Here is a 19,851-nt window from a genome sequence, read left to right as displayed (position 1 = left end):
GTGCCGTGCGGTGGTTTCTGCATTATTGGTATCTGCCCTTGTGGGTGTTTTTCTACCTTCTAGAATGTAAACATTACCTGCCCACTGACATTAAATCAATAAAAGTGAAAGCCAAAAAAAAAGCTAAAAACTAATGTAGTGACAGGGCTCTGAGTCGGTCTATATAGGGCATGTTGTTTATATCTGTGAGCATCCCAGTTGCCGCATGCTAATGAGGGCTAAGTAAAGGGAATCATGGCACCCCTAAATCTAGACACAATCCCTTTTTGTAAGCTGTGCAATGTAGGAGACCCATTACTAGACCCAACAGGATGACTTTTGTCTGATCCCAAGTTGGTTGAGTAATATTAAGAGGTAAGAGAATTCAAAAAAGCTTTCTTACAACTCAATGATTTCACTGATCCTCTTCACTTAAATCTCACTCAAGAAATGCAATATGCTCCCATAAGAACATTTTGAATGTTTCAGCTTCTTTTGCATCAGACTGCAGAACTTCCCAGTGATAAATGCTAAGGTTGCCACCTGAGTGTGTGAGTGACAGAAATGAACCAGGTCACCCCCAAGCCCGAATCATGGCACCATTGCCACCAATTTTGAAGAAAAAGCCAAACAGTTATTTCTGAGCTAGGCATAGCAGAATAGCAAATCCAAGCAGTTACAAAGTGTAGAAGGTCCCCAAGTTAGATTTACTGCTTTCTCAATGAAGCTGTCCATCTAGCCACCACTTCTGATTACACTACCCTTGAACAACTCCAAAAATATTCATGTATTCTCCAGCCATATTAACAGTTTTCTAAATATCACAGGGAAAAAAAGTGAAACTTATCACATACATTAGGCACTGACATCTGAGATTGTATGAGCAAACAAATATACAATACATAGTTTTTTGTTTGAGTACTATATTAAACCAAGAGCAAAAAGGTCACCTACCTCTACAGGCCCTTCAAGCAGGACAGGATGTGTGAACTCTACACATTCTCCATCAGAAGAAAACATGCCTGCAGCTTCAAATTTTACACTGCCTCCAATCTGACAAAGGAAGAAAACAAAATGAAAATCAGTCCAAAAGTCAAAACATCCTGCTCTGGCCACTCTGCAGACCAACTAACTATACAGTTCATTATAGACTAAGGACGTAGTAGTGCTACAGAAAAAAAAAGGAAACAGAAGACAGACCATAAACCTTCACCTAGGAGGCAGGAATGGCTACTTAAAAATCAGGTATTTAGAATCTCTTGTAGAATATTTCCAAATAGCAAAAGGGTTAAGACATCAAGAAAAAAGATTAATGGCATGACAGTAAAATACCCCCACCTGGCATGACAGTAAAATAACTCCCACTTGGCTTGATCAGTGTATTCACTGACTTTTATAGGGACAAATGGTGTGTGTAAGAAAACTCTTACTGCTATGCTCCCCTATTTATCACTACTCTGTGTCTCAGTGGTTTCCTGCTGTTGGGGATGCCAGTTGTCACTAGTTATCACAAATCCAAACTCCTCTGGAAGTTCTTGTGCCATTAGGAACAATAATAGACAGGTGATCACAGGGACTATAAGAGCCCTAGCTATACATACCTTTCAGTAAATTCACTTAAAAATTATTGCCACCCTTTACAACTACATAACAGTGCCACCTCCAAAATCATGTAGGTTCATACATAATAACCCTGGTGTAAATTTATGGCTACTCATCTAATCATCAATGTTATCCTTAGGCTTGCTTCACCTGTACTAATAACTTATTCCATAGGCTTGGAATATGATGAGTTAAGAACACCTCCCTCCAATGAGTCTTCCTTATTTGTTGATGTAAACTTAGGGCTCTAGTACAAGTGTTTGTAGAGCCTCTGGATTCACAAAAATATAACGAATCAAACAGGATTGGGTTTTTCCTGACCTCAGACAAGCTAGTATGCTACTGAGTATAAAAAAGTTGAGCTTATCTATTGGAATAGATGAAGGATTTAAGGCCTTTATTTATTTTATTTTATTTTTTGGTTAAAATCATTGGGGCCTTTCCATTTGAGAGATATTCTTGGATTTGTACATACCAAAAGGGTACTGTATTCGATGATTGGTCTGATAAGGGAAGAGTAAAATGGTAAGATAACTGCCATTCATAAGGGTTTCATGATTATGGAGAAAAAATGATCAAATGGGAGAAAGTTGTCCACATAAGTATCCAGTTCCCTAATGACTGCATGTGTTTGAACAGGAGTACCATGTATAATATAGGAGGAGGAAAGTACAGTGTGTACACGTACCATAAATGTAGATGTTTGAGTGTATCCACTGTTGCAGTCATCACATTTGGGTTATCCTGCCAGGGATAGCCCTCAGTCGGCCCGAATACCAGAGGCTTAGTATTTCTGCATTGGCTGCTGTCACTCCAGGACTGACGGCAGGTCGTCAGTGGTATAAAATCAGGCAGCCGATGCCATTACATCAGTTTTTCTTGCCTTAACTGTCAGGAGCCCCCAAATAGGGAGCTAGGTTATGGTGGAACACCACCACCAGTAGAAAGTAACTACCAGAAATTCCCTGTAAGGAGAGAGGAAGAGAGAGAGAGAGAGAGACAAGGCGGATGGGAGGGGGGGGACCAGGACTGCAACGGTGAATACACTCGAACATTTACATTTATGGTAAGTGTACACAACTGTACTATGTTCTTCGTGTTTCACTGCTGCAGTCATCACATTTGGGTTGATTCTCAAAGCTGAAGAAAAGGGTGGAGGCAGTCAAGAAGACTGGGGGCTGGCTAGGATGCCCTGCAAGATTGCAGTGGCAAAGCCTGCCCTGGATTTGGAGAAGATAGGCAGGTGGTAATGCTTGATGAAGATATGAAGACATGTCCATGTTGCAGCCTCCAGGATGTCCCTGGTGGGGACCCCTCTGAGAAAAGCTGCAGAGGTGCAGGTTGCCCTGGTGGAATGTGTCCTGATCCCCTTTGGAGGCAGTTTCCCATGCTGTTTGTAGCAGAAATGGATGCAGTGTGCTATCCATTTGGGATTGTTTGTTTGGATATGGCCTTGCCCTCTGCCCCTGCAGCGAAGCTGACTAGCAATTGATCAGTTTTTCTAAAGATTTAATCCTGTCCAGATAAAATCTGAGCTGTCTGTGCACATCTAGAGAGTGCAGAATCCTTTCCCCCTTGTTTTGTGGGTTAGGGAAAAAGGTGGGCAAATGAATGGATTGGAAGAGCCACACTGGACTCTACTTTAGGCATGAAGGATGAGTTAGTCCTGAGGGAGACCCTGTCAGCATGGAAAATGATAAAGAGCTCTACAGCCATGAGTGCTTGTAGCTCTGATACTCTTCTAGCTGAAGTGATGGCCAGAACCAAGGCTGTCTTCCAAGAGAGGAATTTTACCTCTGCTGAAGCTGCAGTTTCAAAGGGGGGTAGGGTGAGCTTTTCCAACACAAACTTAAGGTTCCAAGCTGGGGTAGGAGCTCTTCTGGGTAGCTTAAAGTTGTTAGCCCCTCTTAGGAACTGTTTGATGAGGGGGTGTGAGAAGAGAGGTGGCTCTGTGCTGTAATGAGCAGAGATGGCAGAGGCATGAATTTTAATAGAAGAGAAGGATAGACCCCTGTGTAGTAGGTCTGCTAGGTAATCCAGAATGAGAGGTAGGGAGGGCTGTGCCATTCCAGCTCCCTTAGCCTGGATCCAGGTGCAAAACCTTTTCCACTTATCAGCATATGATTTTCTAGTGCTGGGGCATCTGGCCTCACTTATAACATCTAGGACTTGTTTGCTTAAGCTGCCAGCTTGAGGAGAGGTCAGAGAATAAGCCAGGTTGAGGGTCTGCAATTGGGGATGCATGAATTCTCCATTCCACTGGGTCAGAGTGTTGGGATTTGAGGTAGGTGGTGGCATGGGTCACAGGCTGCACAGTAGTGGGTACCAGTGCTGGCGTGGCCAGTCTGGGGCAATCAGGACTGTCCTCAGGTTTTCCTCCCTTATTTTGAGCAGTACCTTTGAAATGAGTGGTAGAGGGGGAAATGCATAGAACGAGAGGTTTACCCACTGGAAGGATAGAAGATCCACTTTCCAGGCCTTGCTGTGAGGTTCCCTGGTGCAGAATTTGCTGAGCTGATGATTGGAGTGGGAGACAAAGAGGTCCCCCTTCAGGGTGCCCCATTTCTGGGTTACAGGGGTGAAGGTTCTGCGGTCTAGCTGCCACTCGTGTGGGTCTAGCAGGTTTCTGCTTAATTTGTCTGCCAGAGAGTTTAGGGAGCCTAGCAATAATTTTGCTAGCTGGTGTAGTTGCATGGCTGAGGCTGTGTGCCAAAGGGTCATGGTGAGCCTGCAGCGAGGATACGAGTGAGTCCCTCCCTGCTTGTTGATGTACCACATCACTGTGGTGTTGTCTGTTTTGATCAGTAGAGGCCCTGGGGAAGAGTAGGGGTTTGAAAGCTGTCAGGGCATGCTCAACAGCTAGAATATTTTTTTTTTGGTGTGCAGATGTATTTGATTTGGGCTCCAATGGCCCTGAATGCACCTGCCGTCCAGGTGTGCACCCCAGGCATAGTCTGATGTGTCTGTAGAGAGGGTCTGGGTGGCGTGGGGTTGTGAGAAGGGAAGTCGCTTGTTGTGGCTGCATGCTACTGCCCACCAAAGAAACTCTTACCTTAGAAAAGGTATCATTGGTACGATAGCTTCCAGGTCTTGAGAGTGTTGACACCAAAGGCTTTTTAGGTACCATTGTAGTTTCCTCATATGCAGTCTGGCATACGGAATGAGTAGAATGCAGGAGGCCATGAACCCTAGAGTTTCAGGATTTTCCTTGCGGATAACTGGGTTCTGGTGGCTAGTTGAGAGAAGCAGCCTGTCAGGTAGGCTTGTTTTTCTGGAGTAAGGAATGCCATCTGGGATACTGTGTCCAGGCTTGCTCGCAGGAGTACAATTTTTGTGTGTTGGGACTAGTTTTGATTTCTTTTCGTTGATAGCATACCCCAAGGCGGTCAGTAGGTCCTTTACAAAGGTCAGGTGCTGTAACAGCTTTTCCTGACTGTCTGCCTGAATCAGGCAATCATCTAAGTAGGGAGCAGTGGATAAGCCAAAGGGAAGCACAGAGAACTGAAAGTGCATAGATCATGTCCTGAAATGTAGAGATTTCCTGCAAGATTCCCTGATTGAGATGTCTAGGTAGGCCCCTTTTAGGTCTAGGGTGGCTAACCAAGCATCCTTGGAAAGCATAGGAAGACTCTGCTGGAGGGTGAGCATTTTGAATTTTGGCATCACCAGAAAGGTGTTTAAAATGGATAGATCAAGGACTGGGCGCCAGATGCCCTCTTTTCTGGGTACCAGGAAGAGTCTGGAATAAAAATCTTGACCTATCTGTTCTGCAGGAACGTGCTGTATTGCCCTCATGGAGAGCAGGGAAAGGACTTGCCTGTTGGCCTCTGCCCACTAGTTTGGAGGAAGACCTGGGAACCCTTTTAGGGTTGGCATAGTGTGGAAAAAAAATTTGTATCCTTGGGACACTATGTTGAGGACCCATCGGTTGTTGGTAAAAGAGGCGCAGTTACTTGCATGGAAGGAGAGTTTTCCTCCTAGGGGCACAAGCAGGTGGGCAGAGGTAAGGGGTGGAGGTGTAAAGTCATTGTGAGTTCTTATCATAAGGGGTGGGTGTGCACTCCCCGTTTTTGAAGAGGAGGTACTCCATTGCTTAGATATCTGCATTCCCTGGAGCTGCTGTCTGTGAGGTCTGCTTCCCCTGGGTCTGGGCTGAGCTGGCCTGGAGGGGGCAGGAAAGGACTAGTGCTTGGAAGGGCAATGCCTACTGAACCTCGGACCTGTAAGAAGTCTTTAACTGTCTGCATAGATTTACGTTTTTCTTCCATCTTTTTTAAGAACTCTTCTGCCTTGGTGCCAAATAAACTGTCTTTGTTCAATGGTGTGTACAATAATTTGGATTTGACATGGTCTGGCAAGTTCTGTTCCTTAAGCCAAGCATGCCTTCTAAGGACAGAACCAGTGACTGCTACCCTGCAAGGTGCTTCTAGGGCATCAAAGCCACATTGCAAGGTGTGCTTAGTAACTCGACTTGCAGAATGCATTAGCTGTTGTCATTCTTTATTTTCTGCACAAGCAGGAAAGGAAGATATATTTTGTTTGAGGAGTTTCATGGTATGCTGCTGATATTTCAGCATGTGGAACTGACAATTTAATGCTCTAACAGCAAGAGTAGCAGAGATGTATACTTTTTTACCACATCTGTCTAAAGCTCGGGAATCCCTGTCTGAGGGGGTGGGATTGTTAGCTGAGGTTGCTTTAATTCTTTTAGGTCCTTGAGAGATGACCTCTGGGTCAGCAGTAGGATTTTTGAAAAGGAATTTGTGAGGGTCAGGGACTCTGTAGTACCTGTCAGGTTTCCTGGGAGCAGGAGGAAGGGTGTCAGGAGTCCTACTGGATTCCATAAAAACATCATCCACATCATCCAGAACAGTAGGAATGGCCAAAGGTCTGTGCTGTGGTAAATCTAAGAATTCCCTGAGTCTCTTTTTTTTTGACTGAGGATAGTCTTGACATTCCCATTGGAAATGCTCCCTTAAAGTATGAAGGGTTTCCCCAAATTAAAAAAACCTCGGGTGAAGAGGCAGAAGTAACAGATTCCTCTGCATCAGAATCCTCATATAAAGAGAGGGGCTACATGTCTTCATATTCAGAAGCATCAGAGTCATCAGACTCCTGTTCAGATAAAACTACTGGAGACAAGTCTCTTTTTTTTTTGGAAGGGGTAGCCTGGCTTCCTCTAATAAGCAAAAATAAGGTCTTCCGCCATTTTAAAGCATTTGAGATTGAGGCAAGTCAGCAGGTGCCTGAGCTTGGGTTGTCGTTTTTTGGGCATAGTTCATACCCTGGGCCTTAGAACTCTGTAGCTTTAGAAGGAACTGAAGATGCGAAACAAGTTGGTCTGTGCTGAGTATCGGTAGTGTGAAGTACTTCCTCGGACGCCGGTGCCTGCTCAGCGGCTCCGGACCCATCCAAGGTAGAGACATCCACTGGAACCTTAGTCAAAGAAGAGTCTCGCGGCATTCCAAACTCGCTCAGCAGCAACCTGCGAATCCATAGAAGCAGACATGAGGGGCTGCGAAAGCACCTCACTAAGGATCGGAGAATTGACGACTAGCTTAACAGAAGCGTCACTGGCAGTTTTGGACCTGTGCAGTCTGTCTCTGTCTTTATCCTTACATTTTTTCAGAAGATTGGTAGTTGGATGGCTTACCAAAGCCATATCGGAATTTGAGGACAGAGAGTGAAAATACTTAGCTACAATAAGGGCTTGACGCTGTATAGTTCTGGAGTTGAACAAAGCACATAAGCGACAGCGAGGGACATCTTGGGACCTCATGGTCTGGGCCTAAACAGGTGATGCAGTAAGAATGTAAGTCTTGGTGTGGTATTTTCTTTCCACGGGTGAGACAACTGTTAACTTTTTATGACATCGGTTAGAAAAAAGGATCCTCAACGGGCTACTTAGCTTTAGAAGAATTTAACTTCAATTCGAAAACGAAAACTCAGGTAGCGGCCGACTGGCAATCGTGTGAACTGCTTCTGCTTCGGGATCCTGGGCAAGAAAGACTGATATAATGGCGTCAGCTGCCTGTTTTTACACCACTGACGACCTGACATCAGTCCTGGAGCGACAACAACCGACGCAGAAATACTAAGCCTCTGGTATTTGGACCAACTGAGGGCTACCCTTGGCAGGATAACCCAAATGTGATGACTGCAACAGTGAAACATGAAAAACATCAGCTTTTTTCATTGAATGCCTATGTGCTGCACTTTCTTGCATCTGTTTTCAGTATTCTAGCCCTTTTTGGAGCAGTTTAATATCAGTGAATGAGTGGATAACATTACCCAGCGTGAAGTTATCAGTAAACATGGTCAACCATACATAAAGAATATTGTCTTTGATGTCTGCAAAATAAAAAGCAAAGAGGAGAGGGCCCAGCACAGCTATGTGCAGTTCATCACTAGTTGCAACTTTATACTAAGAGAGAGTATCAGTAACTCTCACTGTTTTAATTTGTTGGATAGCCAGTCGCAATCGAGGGGCAACATACGTGTTTACATTAAGTCTGTAACTCTTTTTTTTTTTATAACTTTTTAATAGTAACATCATGGGGATAGTGTCAAAAGCCTTGGCCAGGTCAAAATAAACAGCATGCACAGGTTGACTACTATCCATACCCTCTGTAACCTTTTCAAAGTTTTCTAGGTTCAAGAGACAGGATCTGTACTTCACAAAACCAAACTGAGTGGGATTTAGATCAGTTACACTACCTATGTCAGCATAAATCAGTTCTGCTATGATACGTTTGACAGGTTTGCATATAAAGCTGATGGGCCTATAATTATCTGTGTCTGTAGAAAAGCCACTAATGAGAACTGCAACCTGGTATGTTATCTGGTCCCATTCAAACACTATTTTTAGCTTCTAACAATGATTCTCTAAGACTTGCTGTCCGTCATTACTAAAAGAGGGCATGGAATCCAAAGCTGGTTTAAGGATGTGAGAGAATTTATTAGTGCCATAGAAAGCTGAAGATGAAGAGGAATTTCACCTTTCAACACAACAATGACCCCAAGCATGCATCCAAATCAACAAAAGAATGGCTTCACCAGAAGAAAATTAAAGTTCTGGAATGGCCCAGCCACAGCCCAGATCTAAATCCAATAGAAAATCTGTGGGGTGACCTGAAGTGGGGTGTGCATAAGAGATGCCCTCACAATCTAACAGATTTGGAGCACTTTTGCAAGGAAGAGTGGGCAAATATTGCCAAGTCAAGATGTGCCATGCTGATAGACCCCTACCAAAGAAGACTGAATGCTGTAATTAAATTAAAAGGTGTTTCAACAAAATATTAGTTTAAAGGTGTGCACACTTATGCAGCCAGCTTATTGTACGTTTTTTATTTTTTCCCCTAACAGATTTGTTTGTTTTTCAATTGAATTGTACAGGTTATAGGTCACATTAAAAGTGGGAAAAGTTTTGAAATGATTTATTGTGGTCTCATTTTTTTTATATCACAGAGAACTGGCATTTTAACAGGGGTGTGTAAACTTGTCATATCTACTGTGTGTGTGTGTGTGTGTGTCTATACATATATATATATATATATATATATATATATATATATATATATATATATATGGGATCACTACTAAATACCGAATGCCCAAAATCTCGAAGCTTAAAACACTGAGACCACATGCCCGAAACCCAATACCGAATATTTAAAACCATGAAATTCAAAATTGCGAAAGTTACACAACCAAACCGCACACACACATGCACACACACCTTCCTCCCACAACCAAACAATGCATCCTATACTAGACATAGGCAGGAGGGCAAGCCTCCCTGCACCCCCCACACCCTCCTACTTTATTATTCTAACTCCGAGATCACACAGACACACAAGGCAAACTCACACCCACACATTACAGTCCCTCACACACACCACCAGTCACAACACACACTTAAACACACTACACCTCTCACAAACACACTTACACACACATACTTACCTGAACTGCAACACCAGAAATGCTAACGCAAAATCCCTCAACATCGGGATTTTGCATTTCGCACTTCTGGACTTTCAGTAATCCGGGGTTTCAGTCATCTGGTCTCGTTTTCAGAGTTGGGATTTTGGGTGTTCAGTATTTCAAAGTGATCCCATATATATATATATATATATATATATATATATATATATATATATATATATGTATGTATGCATATGTATGTATGTATATATGTATGTCTATATATATATATATATATGGATCCAGGACGTTTGATGGAATGATCAAACGTCTGAATCCATTAAGCACAAGCATACTTACGCGAAAGTGCTTTTCACCGAACAATCACTTTTGCGTAAGTATGCCTGTTGCCGAGGCCGTACTATGGTGCGGATAAGGGAAACTTCCCTTTTCCCCACTGTAGTGTAGTCTCGGAGGGAGAAAGTAGGGGGTGTGTGGGGGGTGCAGGGGAGCAAAGCCCCCTGCAAAAACGTAAATGTAATTATTTTTTTTTTTTTTTTTTTTTTTGACATGCTTTAACGAAAGCGCTTTTTCAATAAAAATGCTTTCGTTAAAGTGTGTTCGGACGTTTGATCATTCGATCAAGCGTCCTAGATACATACATACATATATATATATATATATATATATATATATATATATATATATATATATATATATATTGGACCCTAGCTCTATTAATATCTAAATGACACATCTAAAAAGCACAATGTTTCCACTGAACTAACTCTGGCGTGTAAATTTAAGAAAATAAGTTGCACTACTACTATATCCAATAAACTAAGCAATCAACCCTCTATCACCCATCTAGAAAATACATATATCATCCAAAAATGTCTGTATATATCCAATATTGACTATCTTCTTCCTCTTTCGGCTTTTTCCCGGTTAGGGGTCGCCACAGCGGATCACCTTGTCCGCACATTGAATGGCAGTGGAGTTTTACGGTGTCGAGTTGCCAGCCCGGCGCCCAACCTTCCACAGAAGGCACACTCACACGCACACCTAGGGCCAATTTAGAGTGTCCACTCCACCTGCAGCATGTCTTTGGGATGTGGGAGGAAACCGGAGCACCCGGAGGAAACCCACGCGACCACAGGGAGGACATGCAGACTCCGCACAGAAGGCACCCCAGCCGAGGATCGAACCGGAGAACCTCTTGCTGTGAGGCAGCAATGCTAACCACTGCACCACTGTGGCCGCCCATATCCAATATTGACTATAATGAGAATTAAAAAACAAACCTAATTTCCTAGTGTGCCATAATAATACTGGCAAAACTTGGGGAACAGGCAACACCAATTATTAGTCAATACACTTTTCATAAAACATCTTAATATATTCATATCATGTCTCTAAGTTGCATTCAGATATTCATAAAACCAAACCTAACTCATGGAATATGACAGAAAATAGGTTCATAACATCAATAGTTAAAAAACACAGATGTCCTCATCAAATATATCCATAGTAATTTTCATCAAAAAAATCCCAGGAGTCCCTCAAAAGACAGGAATAGTTATCAAAAATTCTTTTCAATTTGAAGTATATAAATTTAGCCACAGGATTTGTTTTTGATCTACCAGCATCAACTGTAGTAGGATGAAGAGGGAGATCAGTCAAACAAACTGTATAATTCATAACAACAAGTCATCCCCCTTTACACAGTTTCATAAGCTAGATCAGTTTGTTAGAACAAACGGATGTTAAAATATCACAATGAAATTGACTCAAATTGAAGCAAGCTTTTCCAGGTTTTTGTAGTAACAATTCCCTAATATCATAGTCACATTTTTTTTCAAATAAATGAATCATAGGGTTCAAGGGTGGATGAAACATACTAGATCATATTTAAACAGGCGGTGTGCCACACACATCTCGATCTTTAGAAAAGTATAAACAAAGATTAAGTTTCCTAATAAACAATTTAAAATCAACCAGAATATCCAGTAACAGCTCTCAGCCGGGAACAAATGAAAATTCTTTTTCAAATATGTTTGCATGCTCAGCAGATAAAGAAGTATTACTGTAATTATAAATACTAAAGGCGTTCTCATAATTAATAGTAATACATGTACTAGTGGTATAATCTGTTCACTTGCTTCTGTCCCTGTCCCTTCAACTGGTTGAACATAACTTACTGTCCAGTCCACACAGTCCGGGATTGTGGATGTTTCACAGCATGTTATTTTATGAGTTTGGATCACCACAGTGAAGCAGTGGCGGCTGGTGACTTCAAATCAAAGGGGGGCTGCAGGAGACAGCTGAATGGGTGGGGGTCAAGGAGAAGGGGTGTGGCCAACTAGAAAGGGGAGGAGCTATGCTCAAAACCACAAAAACTAACTTTAATTAAATACGCTGCCCTGGGTGGCAAACCATCATTATGAGAGTCCAATCAAGACAAAAATAAGTGTAGAAGAATAAAAATATTTCAATGCATTGGCTGCATGACAGCTTACTTAATATCTAGATGGAAACAAAAGGTTGTGAGGCATGAAAAAATAAATTACTTTTTAAATACATTACTGGAATGCCAGTCAAAATCAAGTACAAGAAAAACCAGAAGCACTCAACTCAAACCACTTCTCCTTGCACTGCAGTTCTAATTATAATTTATATTCAGCTTTATTAAAGTACCAAATAACATGCTGAAAGTAGAAATCTCTGTGATGCCCCCACTTGTAAAAATGTTTCTTATCCATAAAAGACCTGCTGCCTGACAACTATCTACTTGTTTCATGGGGAAAAAATATAAGTAAAAAATGAAAAGCAAACAAGAAACAAGCTCAAGATACATTGCTTAAAGGATTACTGTACAGGTTATGGAACACACATGATTGGCATTCTGTTTAGTTTACGGGTAAAGTCTATAGAGATGACTGAAAGTCTCCAACAAGTGTAATGAGCTTTTTAAAATAATGGAATCCTGTCCTTTAATACCCAAGGCTTATACATTATCTAGTCAAGTATTCTCTGCATGGCAACAACAGAAAGGCTTTCAATGTTGGCAATTCTTTAACAGTATGCTTATTAAAGCTTACTTGCATCTTACGATCTCAGACAAGCTTACTTTATGGTCATTAAAGCATTGCTACTTAAACACAGAGCAACAGGAACTTGAGTAATAAGCATAAATCAACAGTACAAAAATATGACAGAAACCAGACCTTTCTGCAAAATCAAGGACAGATGAAAAGCCACTGTAGTACTTGTGTCTATCTTGGATGGGGGGGGACACTGCACATTTACACTGCATAACTACTCCTTGCCTTGCTTGGACACATCCAGAGTCACTACATGGTGGAGTGGGGTGCAACAAGTATGTCACAATTTGAAATGTCTCTGGCTGACTGTGATGGCCCTGACACATTTGTCATACCTCTCAACCTCAGAGCAAGAAATCTGGACAAAGCCATACACAGAAGTGGGACAAATGCCCAAAAATAAGGACAATTTTTAAATATTGCTCTAATAAACTTAGAAAGATAATAGAATAGGTCTTGCATTAGTATGACTTTTCTGAAGGGTATAAAATCTGAAACTCAAATGTCTGTCATTATTTTCTAACTTCAGTCTTTAGTGATTTGTCACTAATTTGCCAAAAAACACAATTTTATGAAAAATGGACCAAATGTCATGCAAAAATATAAAATAGCCACACAATACAGCTGGGAACCTATCAAAGAGGGGACACTTTAATATTAGTACTGCTAACTTAAGCAGCTGACAAAATAAAAGAATCTACATGCATTTCAAGTAATCTATAACTTTGATTATTACAGTTATTTTTTAATTGTAAACCCTCCATGTTTTCTTCCAAAATTGCTATTTTGCGGAGGGATTATTAGGGGGAAGAGCAACATTTTGAGCCAAAATCGGGGACAGTTGAGAGGTTGGCTATGCCTAATTCTATAAAGCAATTTATTTGCATGTACCTCTCAACCTGTTAATGCAGTAAATCTGAACAAGGCCAAATATATTGGGGGGACATATAAACAGTACTAAAATTGCTCTTGTATAAATTGAGACAGTTGATAGAATAACAGTTCTTACTTTAGCATGCATTTTTCTGAAGGTTATGAAGTCTGAAACTCAGTGTATCATTATTTAGTGACTTAATTTCTAAATGATTTGCCAGAAAAGTACAAATTTTATGAAGAACAAACTAAAAATAAGAAGCAAAAATCTATTAATTCTTTGAAAATCTGGACAGTTGGGAGGTATAGTTCAGCTGGGCCTGTCTGAGTTTGCTGCCCTTCCCCCCTGACAAAATCATGGTTGAATGGAGCCTCTGCAGCCATTCCAATGAACCATTACTTGGCTATTTCACTCCATTTACCATAAACACTAATGTGCATACTGCTTTACTTCTATGATGAGTTGGACTTCATTTGAAAGTTTTATTTTGTATTTTACAGCACAAACACTAAGTCATCTACTAAACAAAGCAATGCAGTCTCACAATGAAAACTTAGCATTCAAACTTCTCTGCCCTTGAAACTCACATTCACTGAAACAGCATTGAAACCCACATTCAAAGAAAATACATTTTGCCAGTGGCAGATAAAGATTAATTTTGGGCTGTTTTCAAATCATAGGCCCCTTGCATATGAAACATACATGTGCTCCTTGATACACCTTCCTCATTGTACTAAATTATATTCCTTGTACAATATATTACAGTTGTTAGAGGGCGTTTTAAATTTGTTTTGAACATTTTTCCAGTAAGCAATGAAACAAAATGTATGCACCCATAATTACAAAACTGCCCAGTTCAGAACATTTATCATAAAAGTCTACTCAGACTTCCACAGTCCACCATTATCAATAAATATGCACAATTCTACAGTCCACCATTATCAGTAAATATGCACAATTCTACAGTCCACCATTATCAGTAAATATGCACAATTCTACAGTTCACCATTATCAGTAAATATGCACAATTCTACAGTCCACCATTATCAGTAAATATGCACAATTCTACAGTCCATTATCAGTAAATATGCACTATCTCTGAAGAAGTAAAAGTCATCTAAATATTTCCACATTAAAGAAATCTGTAACTAATGAAGAGGTTGCTGCTAGCAAAGACCTTTATATTTCATGGTTTCATCGAAAAATAAAGTGTCTGTTGCCCCTCAGGAATAAATTGCCTATATTACATTAAAAAATGATAAGCTAGTAATATTGCAAGAGGAAATGGATGGCAAACTGATAATGGACTCATAGTTAGTATCTTCACCAAAGAGAACATTCTCAGTACGGCAGCATCCACCCCTTGTGGGAGTAGAACCCACTGCCTTCTGAATCAAAGGCAAGTACACAACCTGTTGTGCTATTAACAAGGCAAACCAACTTCACTTAAGCAACATTAAACTTCTGTTCCCCTGCAGTTCTCAGCTCCTTGTAAAATCTACTCAACACTCAACTTCGCAGCACAAGAAAACTGGAAAAAGCCAAAATGTATTGGGGGGGGGGGGGGTGTCAGAAGCCCAAAAACCAGGGACACAAACATTGCTTGTATAATCTTGGAAAGTTGCTAGAACCATACATTTTACTGCCAAGCTCCCTGTGCAAAACAGTCAGAGCAACATACCACTACGCCAAATCAGCTGCTTTGTAAAAGAGGAAGACTGAAACTTAAATGGCTATCATTTAGTGAATTCAGTTCTCACCATAGCTGTCAACCTCTTAGTGCAAAACACCTGGACAAACCCAGTAATGAGGGAATACAGCCCTCAAACATCCAGTGAATTCAGTTCTTGCCATAGCGGTCAACCTTAGCACAAAAACCTGGACGAAGCCAATAATGGGGGAATACAGTCCCAAAAATAGGGACAAATTTCAAATATTCATCTTATAAACTTAGAAAATTGCTAGAATAAAGGTTGTGTTACGGTTGTGTTACTATGTATTTTCTGAAGAACATGAAGTCTGAAATTCAAATGCCTGTCCATTTTACTGCTGACAGAATAAAAACAATTTTCAGCAGAGACCCAGGGAGAAATACTGCAGACACGTCTTTGTAAAATGACAGGGCACCAGAGCAAGTCCACACAAACACAGGGTGGAGATGCAGACTCCACACAGAAGGCACCCCAGCCAAGAATCAAACCAGAAAACCTATAGCTGTGAGGCAACAATACTACCACTGCACCATCAAATATGCAAGGACTTAAACATTCAGAAACCTGAAGTCTGAAATTCAAATGCCTGTCAATTTTATTTAACATTTGTTAATCAGGACAGTCTGATTTGGAACAAAAAAAAAATTTTAGCAGAGGCCCAGGAAGAAATAATGCAGACATGTCTTTGTAACATGGGAGGACACAAAAGCAATCCCACACAAACACAGGGAGAAGATAAAGACCCCACAAACAAGGCACCTCAGCCAAGAAGCAAACCTGAGAACCTGCAGCTGTGAGGCAACAATGCTACCACTGCACCATCAAATATCAAGCATTGCAACATTTACAAACCACAGATATTATGAGAAACAGATCAGATCAAATATGAGGCAAAAATCTGCAGTTTTTGTTTTACAAATGGTGGTGGGTAGGGAATTCAGGTCTTTAACACCTGCATACAAGGTACTGGGTTCAAGCCTGAGGTATTCCCTACCACACACACACACACACACACACACACACACACACACACACACACACACACACACACACACACACACACACACACACACCTGTAGTGGCAAACCACAAAAACTAAATATACTGCACTGGGTGCCAAACAGTCGTCATGAGAGTCCAATCAAGACAAAATGAAGTGTAGAAGAATAAAAATATTTCAATGCATTGGCTGCATGACAGCTTAATATCTAGATGGAAACAAAAAAGGTTGTGAGGCATGAAAAAATAAATTACTTTTTTTTAAATACATTAATGGAATGCCAGTCAAAATCAAGTATAAGAAAAACAAGCAGCACTCAACTCAAACCACTTCTTATAGGTTCATACTAAGCTATCTGCCCTAGGGCATTTATAAGCCTAGCCAGAGTGTGTGTGGCTTTCACCACCCCTTAGGATGAGAATACTATACCCATTAGTTTGCTGTGACTCTGTCCAGCAGTGACACAGAGATGATTCCCGGGGTAAACCTACGATCTCCCATCCACTCGTCAAGATTTCTCTTGAACAGAGTCAGTGAGGGGCTCTGCCTCACATGGACTGGGATTCTGTTCCATAGTGTAGGGAGTCTCTGGGTGATGAATCTGTCCCTCCAGCACGTCCTATTTATATCCGTGTTGAGGTTTAAGTCTCTTGCTCTCGTGGCTCTGGTGGATTTGGATTATTTGAGGTGGAGCATGTCCATTAATTCAGGGTTGGACATGGCCTTGTATGTCAGGCATAGATCACCTCTGAGCAGGCGGTATGCGACTGAATAGAGCTGGAGTTTCTTCAGTCGGGCATCATTATGACATATGTTTGAGCCTTTATCCTTTTGGTGAGGAACTTTTGGGGTCTTTCCAACTGCTGCAGGTGTCGGGTAAGTACATTCGAATGGGGCGTTGTACTCAATCATTGGTCTGATAAGTGAAGAGTACAGGGTACAATGACCTCTCCTGATCTGGATGTGAATCCCTTCATGATCAGGTGGGCAATGTAGAAGGTCTTCCTAACCACTTTGGCAATGTGAGTGTCAAAAGAGAGGTTACTGTCAACTTGGGTCCCCAGGTCCCTGATAACTTCTTCCGTGTTTAATGGATTACCACCTATGTGGTAATTAGGGGTTACCTTGTTTTTCCCAAAGGGTATGACTATACATTTTTTGGCATTTAGCTTAAGGCCATGGCTCTGGCACCAGTTATCCATTTCTATGAGACCTCTCTGGAGGATGTCTGTGTCTGATGGAGTGTCAATTATGGTGCCCAGTTTGCAGTCATCTGCAAATTTTGTCAGCCATTCTTGCACTGCAGTTCTAATTATAATTTATATTCAGTTTTATTAAAGTAACAGTAACATGCTGAAAGTAGAAATCTCTGATGCCCCCACTTGTAAAAATGTTCCTTATCCAAAAAAAGACCTGCTGCCTGACATCTACTTGTTTCATGGGGAAAACATGATCAAAGTAAAAAATGAAAAGCAAACAAGAAATAAGCTCAAGATACATTGCTTAAAAGGATTACTGTACAGGTTATGGACCACGCGATTGGCATTTGGTTTACGGGTAAAGCCTGCAGAGATGACTGGAAGTCTCCAAGTGTAATGAGACTCTTAAAATAATGTAATTCTGTCCTTTATTACAAATACTGTCATATACATTTCAATACCCAAGGCTTATACATTATCGAGTTAAGTATTCTCTACATGGAAACAGAAAGGCTTTCAATGTTGGCAATTCTTTAACAGTATGCTTATTAAAGCTTACTTGCATCTTGCAATCTCAGCCAAGATTACCTGATGGTCATTAAAGTATTGCTACTTAAACACAGAGCAACAAGCACTTTGAGTAATAAGCATAAATCAACAGTACAAAAAATATGACAGAAACCAGACCATTCTGTAAAAATCAAGGACAGATGAAAAGCCACTCTAGTACTTGTGTCTACCTTGGATGGGTGGGATTCTCTGCACATTTACACTGCATACCTACTCCTTGCCTTACTTCGACACATCCAGAGTCACTACATGGGGGAGTGGGGTGTAACAAGTATGTCACAGTTTGAAATGTCTCTGGATGACTTGTGATGGCCCTGACATTTGTCATACCTCTCAACCTCAGAGCAAGAAATCTGGACAAAGCCATACAAAGAAATGGGACAAAGGCCCAAAAATAAGGAACATTTTTTAAATATTGCTCTTATAAACTTAGAAAGCTAATAGAGGTCTTGCATTAGTATGAATTTTCTGAATGGCATGAAATCTGAAACTCAAATGTCTGTCATTATTTTCTAACTTCAGTCTTTAATTATTTGTCACTAATTTGCCAAAAAAACACAATTTTCTGAAAAATGGACCAAAAATGTGATGTAAAAATATAAAATAGCAACACAATACAGCTGGAAACCTGTCAAAGAAGGGACACTTTAATATTAGTACTGCTAACTTGAGCAGCTGACAAAATAAAATAATCTACATGCATTTCTGAAATACAAGTAATCTGATTATTACAGTTATTTCTTAATTATAAACCCTCCATGTTTTCTTCCAAAATTGCTATTTTGCGGAGGGATCATTAGGGGAAGAGCAACATTTTGAGTCAAAATCAGGGACAGTTCAGAGGTTTGGCTATGCCTAATTCTATAAAGCAATTTATTTGCATGTACCTCTCAACCTGTTAATGCAATAAATCTGGACAAGGCCAAATATATTGGGGGAACATATAAACAGTACTAAAAATTGCTCTTGTATAAACTGGGACATAAATCTGGACAAGGCCAAATATATTGGGGGAACATATAAACAGTACTAAAAATTACTCTTCTATAAACTGGGACAGTTGATAAAACAGGTCTTACTTTAGCATGCATTTTTCTGAAGGTTATGAAGTCTGAAACTAGTGTGTCATTATTTAGTGACTTAATTCCTAAATGATTTGCCAGAAAACCACAAATTTTATGAGGAACAAACCAAAAATAAGAAGCAAAAATTCTATTCATTTTTTGAAAATCTGGACAGTTGGGAGGTATAGTTCAGCTGGGGCTGTCTAAGTTTGCCGCCCTTCCCTCTCACAAAACCATGGTCGAATGGAGCCTCCCTGCAGCCATTCCAATGATCCATTACTTTGCTATTTCACTCAATTTACCATAAACACTAATGTGCATACTGATTTACTTCTATGATGATTTGAACTTCATTTGAAAGTTTTATTTTGCATTTTACAGCACAAACACTAAGACATCTGCTAAACAAACTTGGCATTAAACCTTCTCTGCCCTTGAAACTCACATTCATTGAAACAACATTAAAACCCACATTCAAAGAAAATACATTTTACCCGTGGCAGATAAAAATTAATTCTGGGCTGTTTTCAAATCATAGGCCCCTTGCATATGAAACATACATGTGATCTTTGATACACCTTCCTATTGCTTTGAACATTTTTCCAGGAAACAATGAAACAAAACTGTCCAATTCAGAACATTTCCGTCATAAAAGTCTACTCAAACTTCTACAGTCCACTATTATCAGTAAATATGCACAATTCTACAGTCCACCATTATCAGTAAATATGCACAATCTCTGAAGTAGTAAAAAAGTAATCTAAATAATTCCGCGTTAAATAAATCTGTAATGAAGAGATTGGTGCTAGCAATCACCTTTA

At 40.5% G+C, this 19,851-nt stretch overlaps 1 protein-coding gene across 1 annotated transcript in view; it reads right to left on the bottom strand.

Annotated features, from left to right (window-relative positions):
• DNAH2 (dynein axonemal heavy chain 2) overlaps positions 1 to 19,851 on the bottom strand; it is a 6,636,854-nt gene that overhangs the window by 4,148,346 nt on the left and 2,468,657 nt on the right. Inside the window, exon 32 of the mRNA XM_044077324.1 lies at positions 934 to 1,032. Coding sequence (XP_043933259.1) covers positions 934 to 1,032 — 99 coding nt within the window. The remainder of the gene's footprint in view (positions 1 to 933; positions 1,033 to 19,851) is intronic.

Source organism: Protopterus annectens, chromosome 7.part0 (assembly GCF_019279795.1).
Source record: "Protopterus annectens isolate FY-2018-M chromosome 7.part0, PAN1.0, whole genome shotgun sequence".
NCBI lineage: Eukaryota > Metazoa > Chordata > Ceratodontiformes > Protopteridae > Protopterus > Protopterus annectens.
The sequence above is the reverse complement of the archived record's forward strand: the minus strand, read 5'-3'. Positions and strand labels throughout refer to the sequence as shown.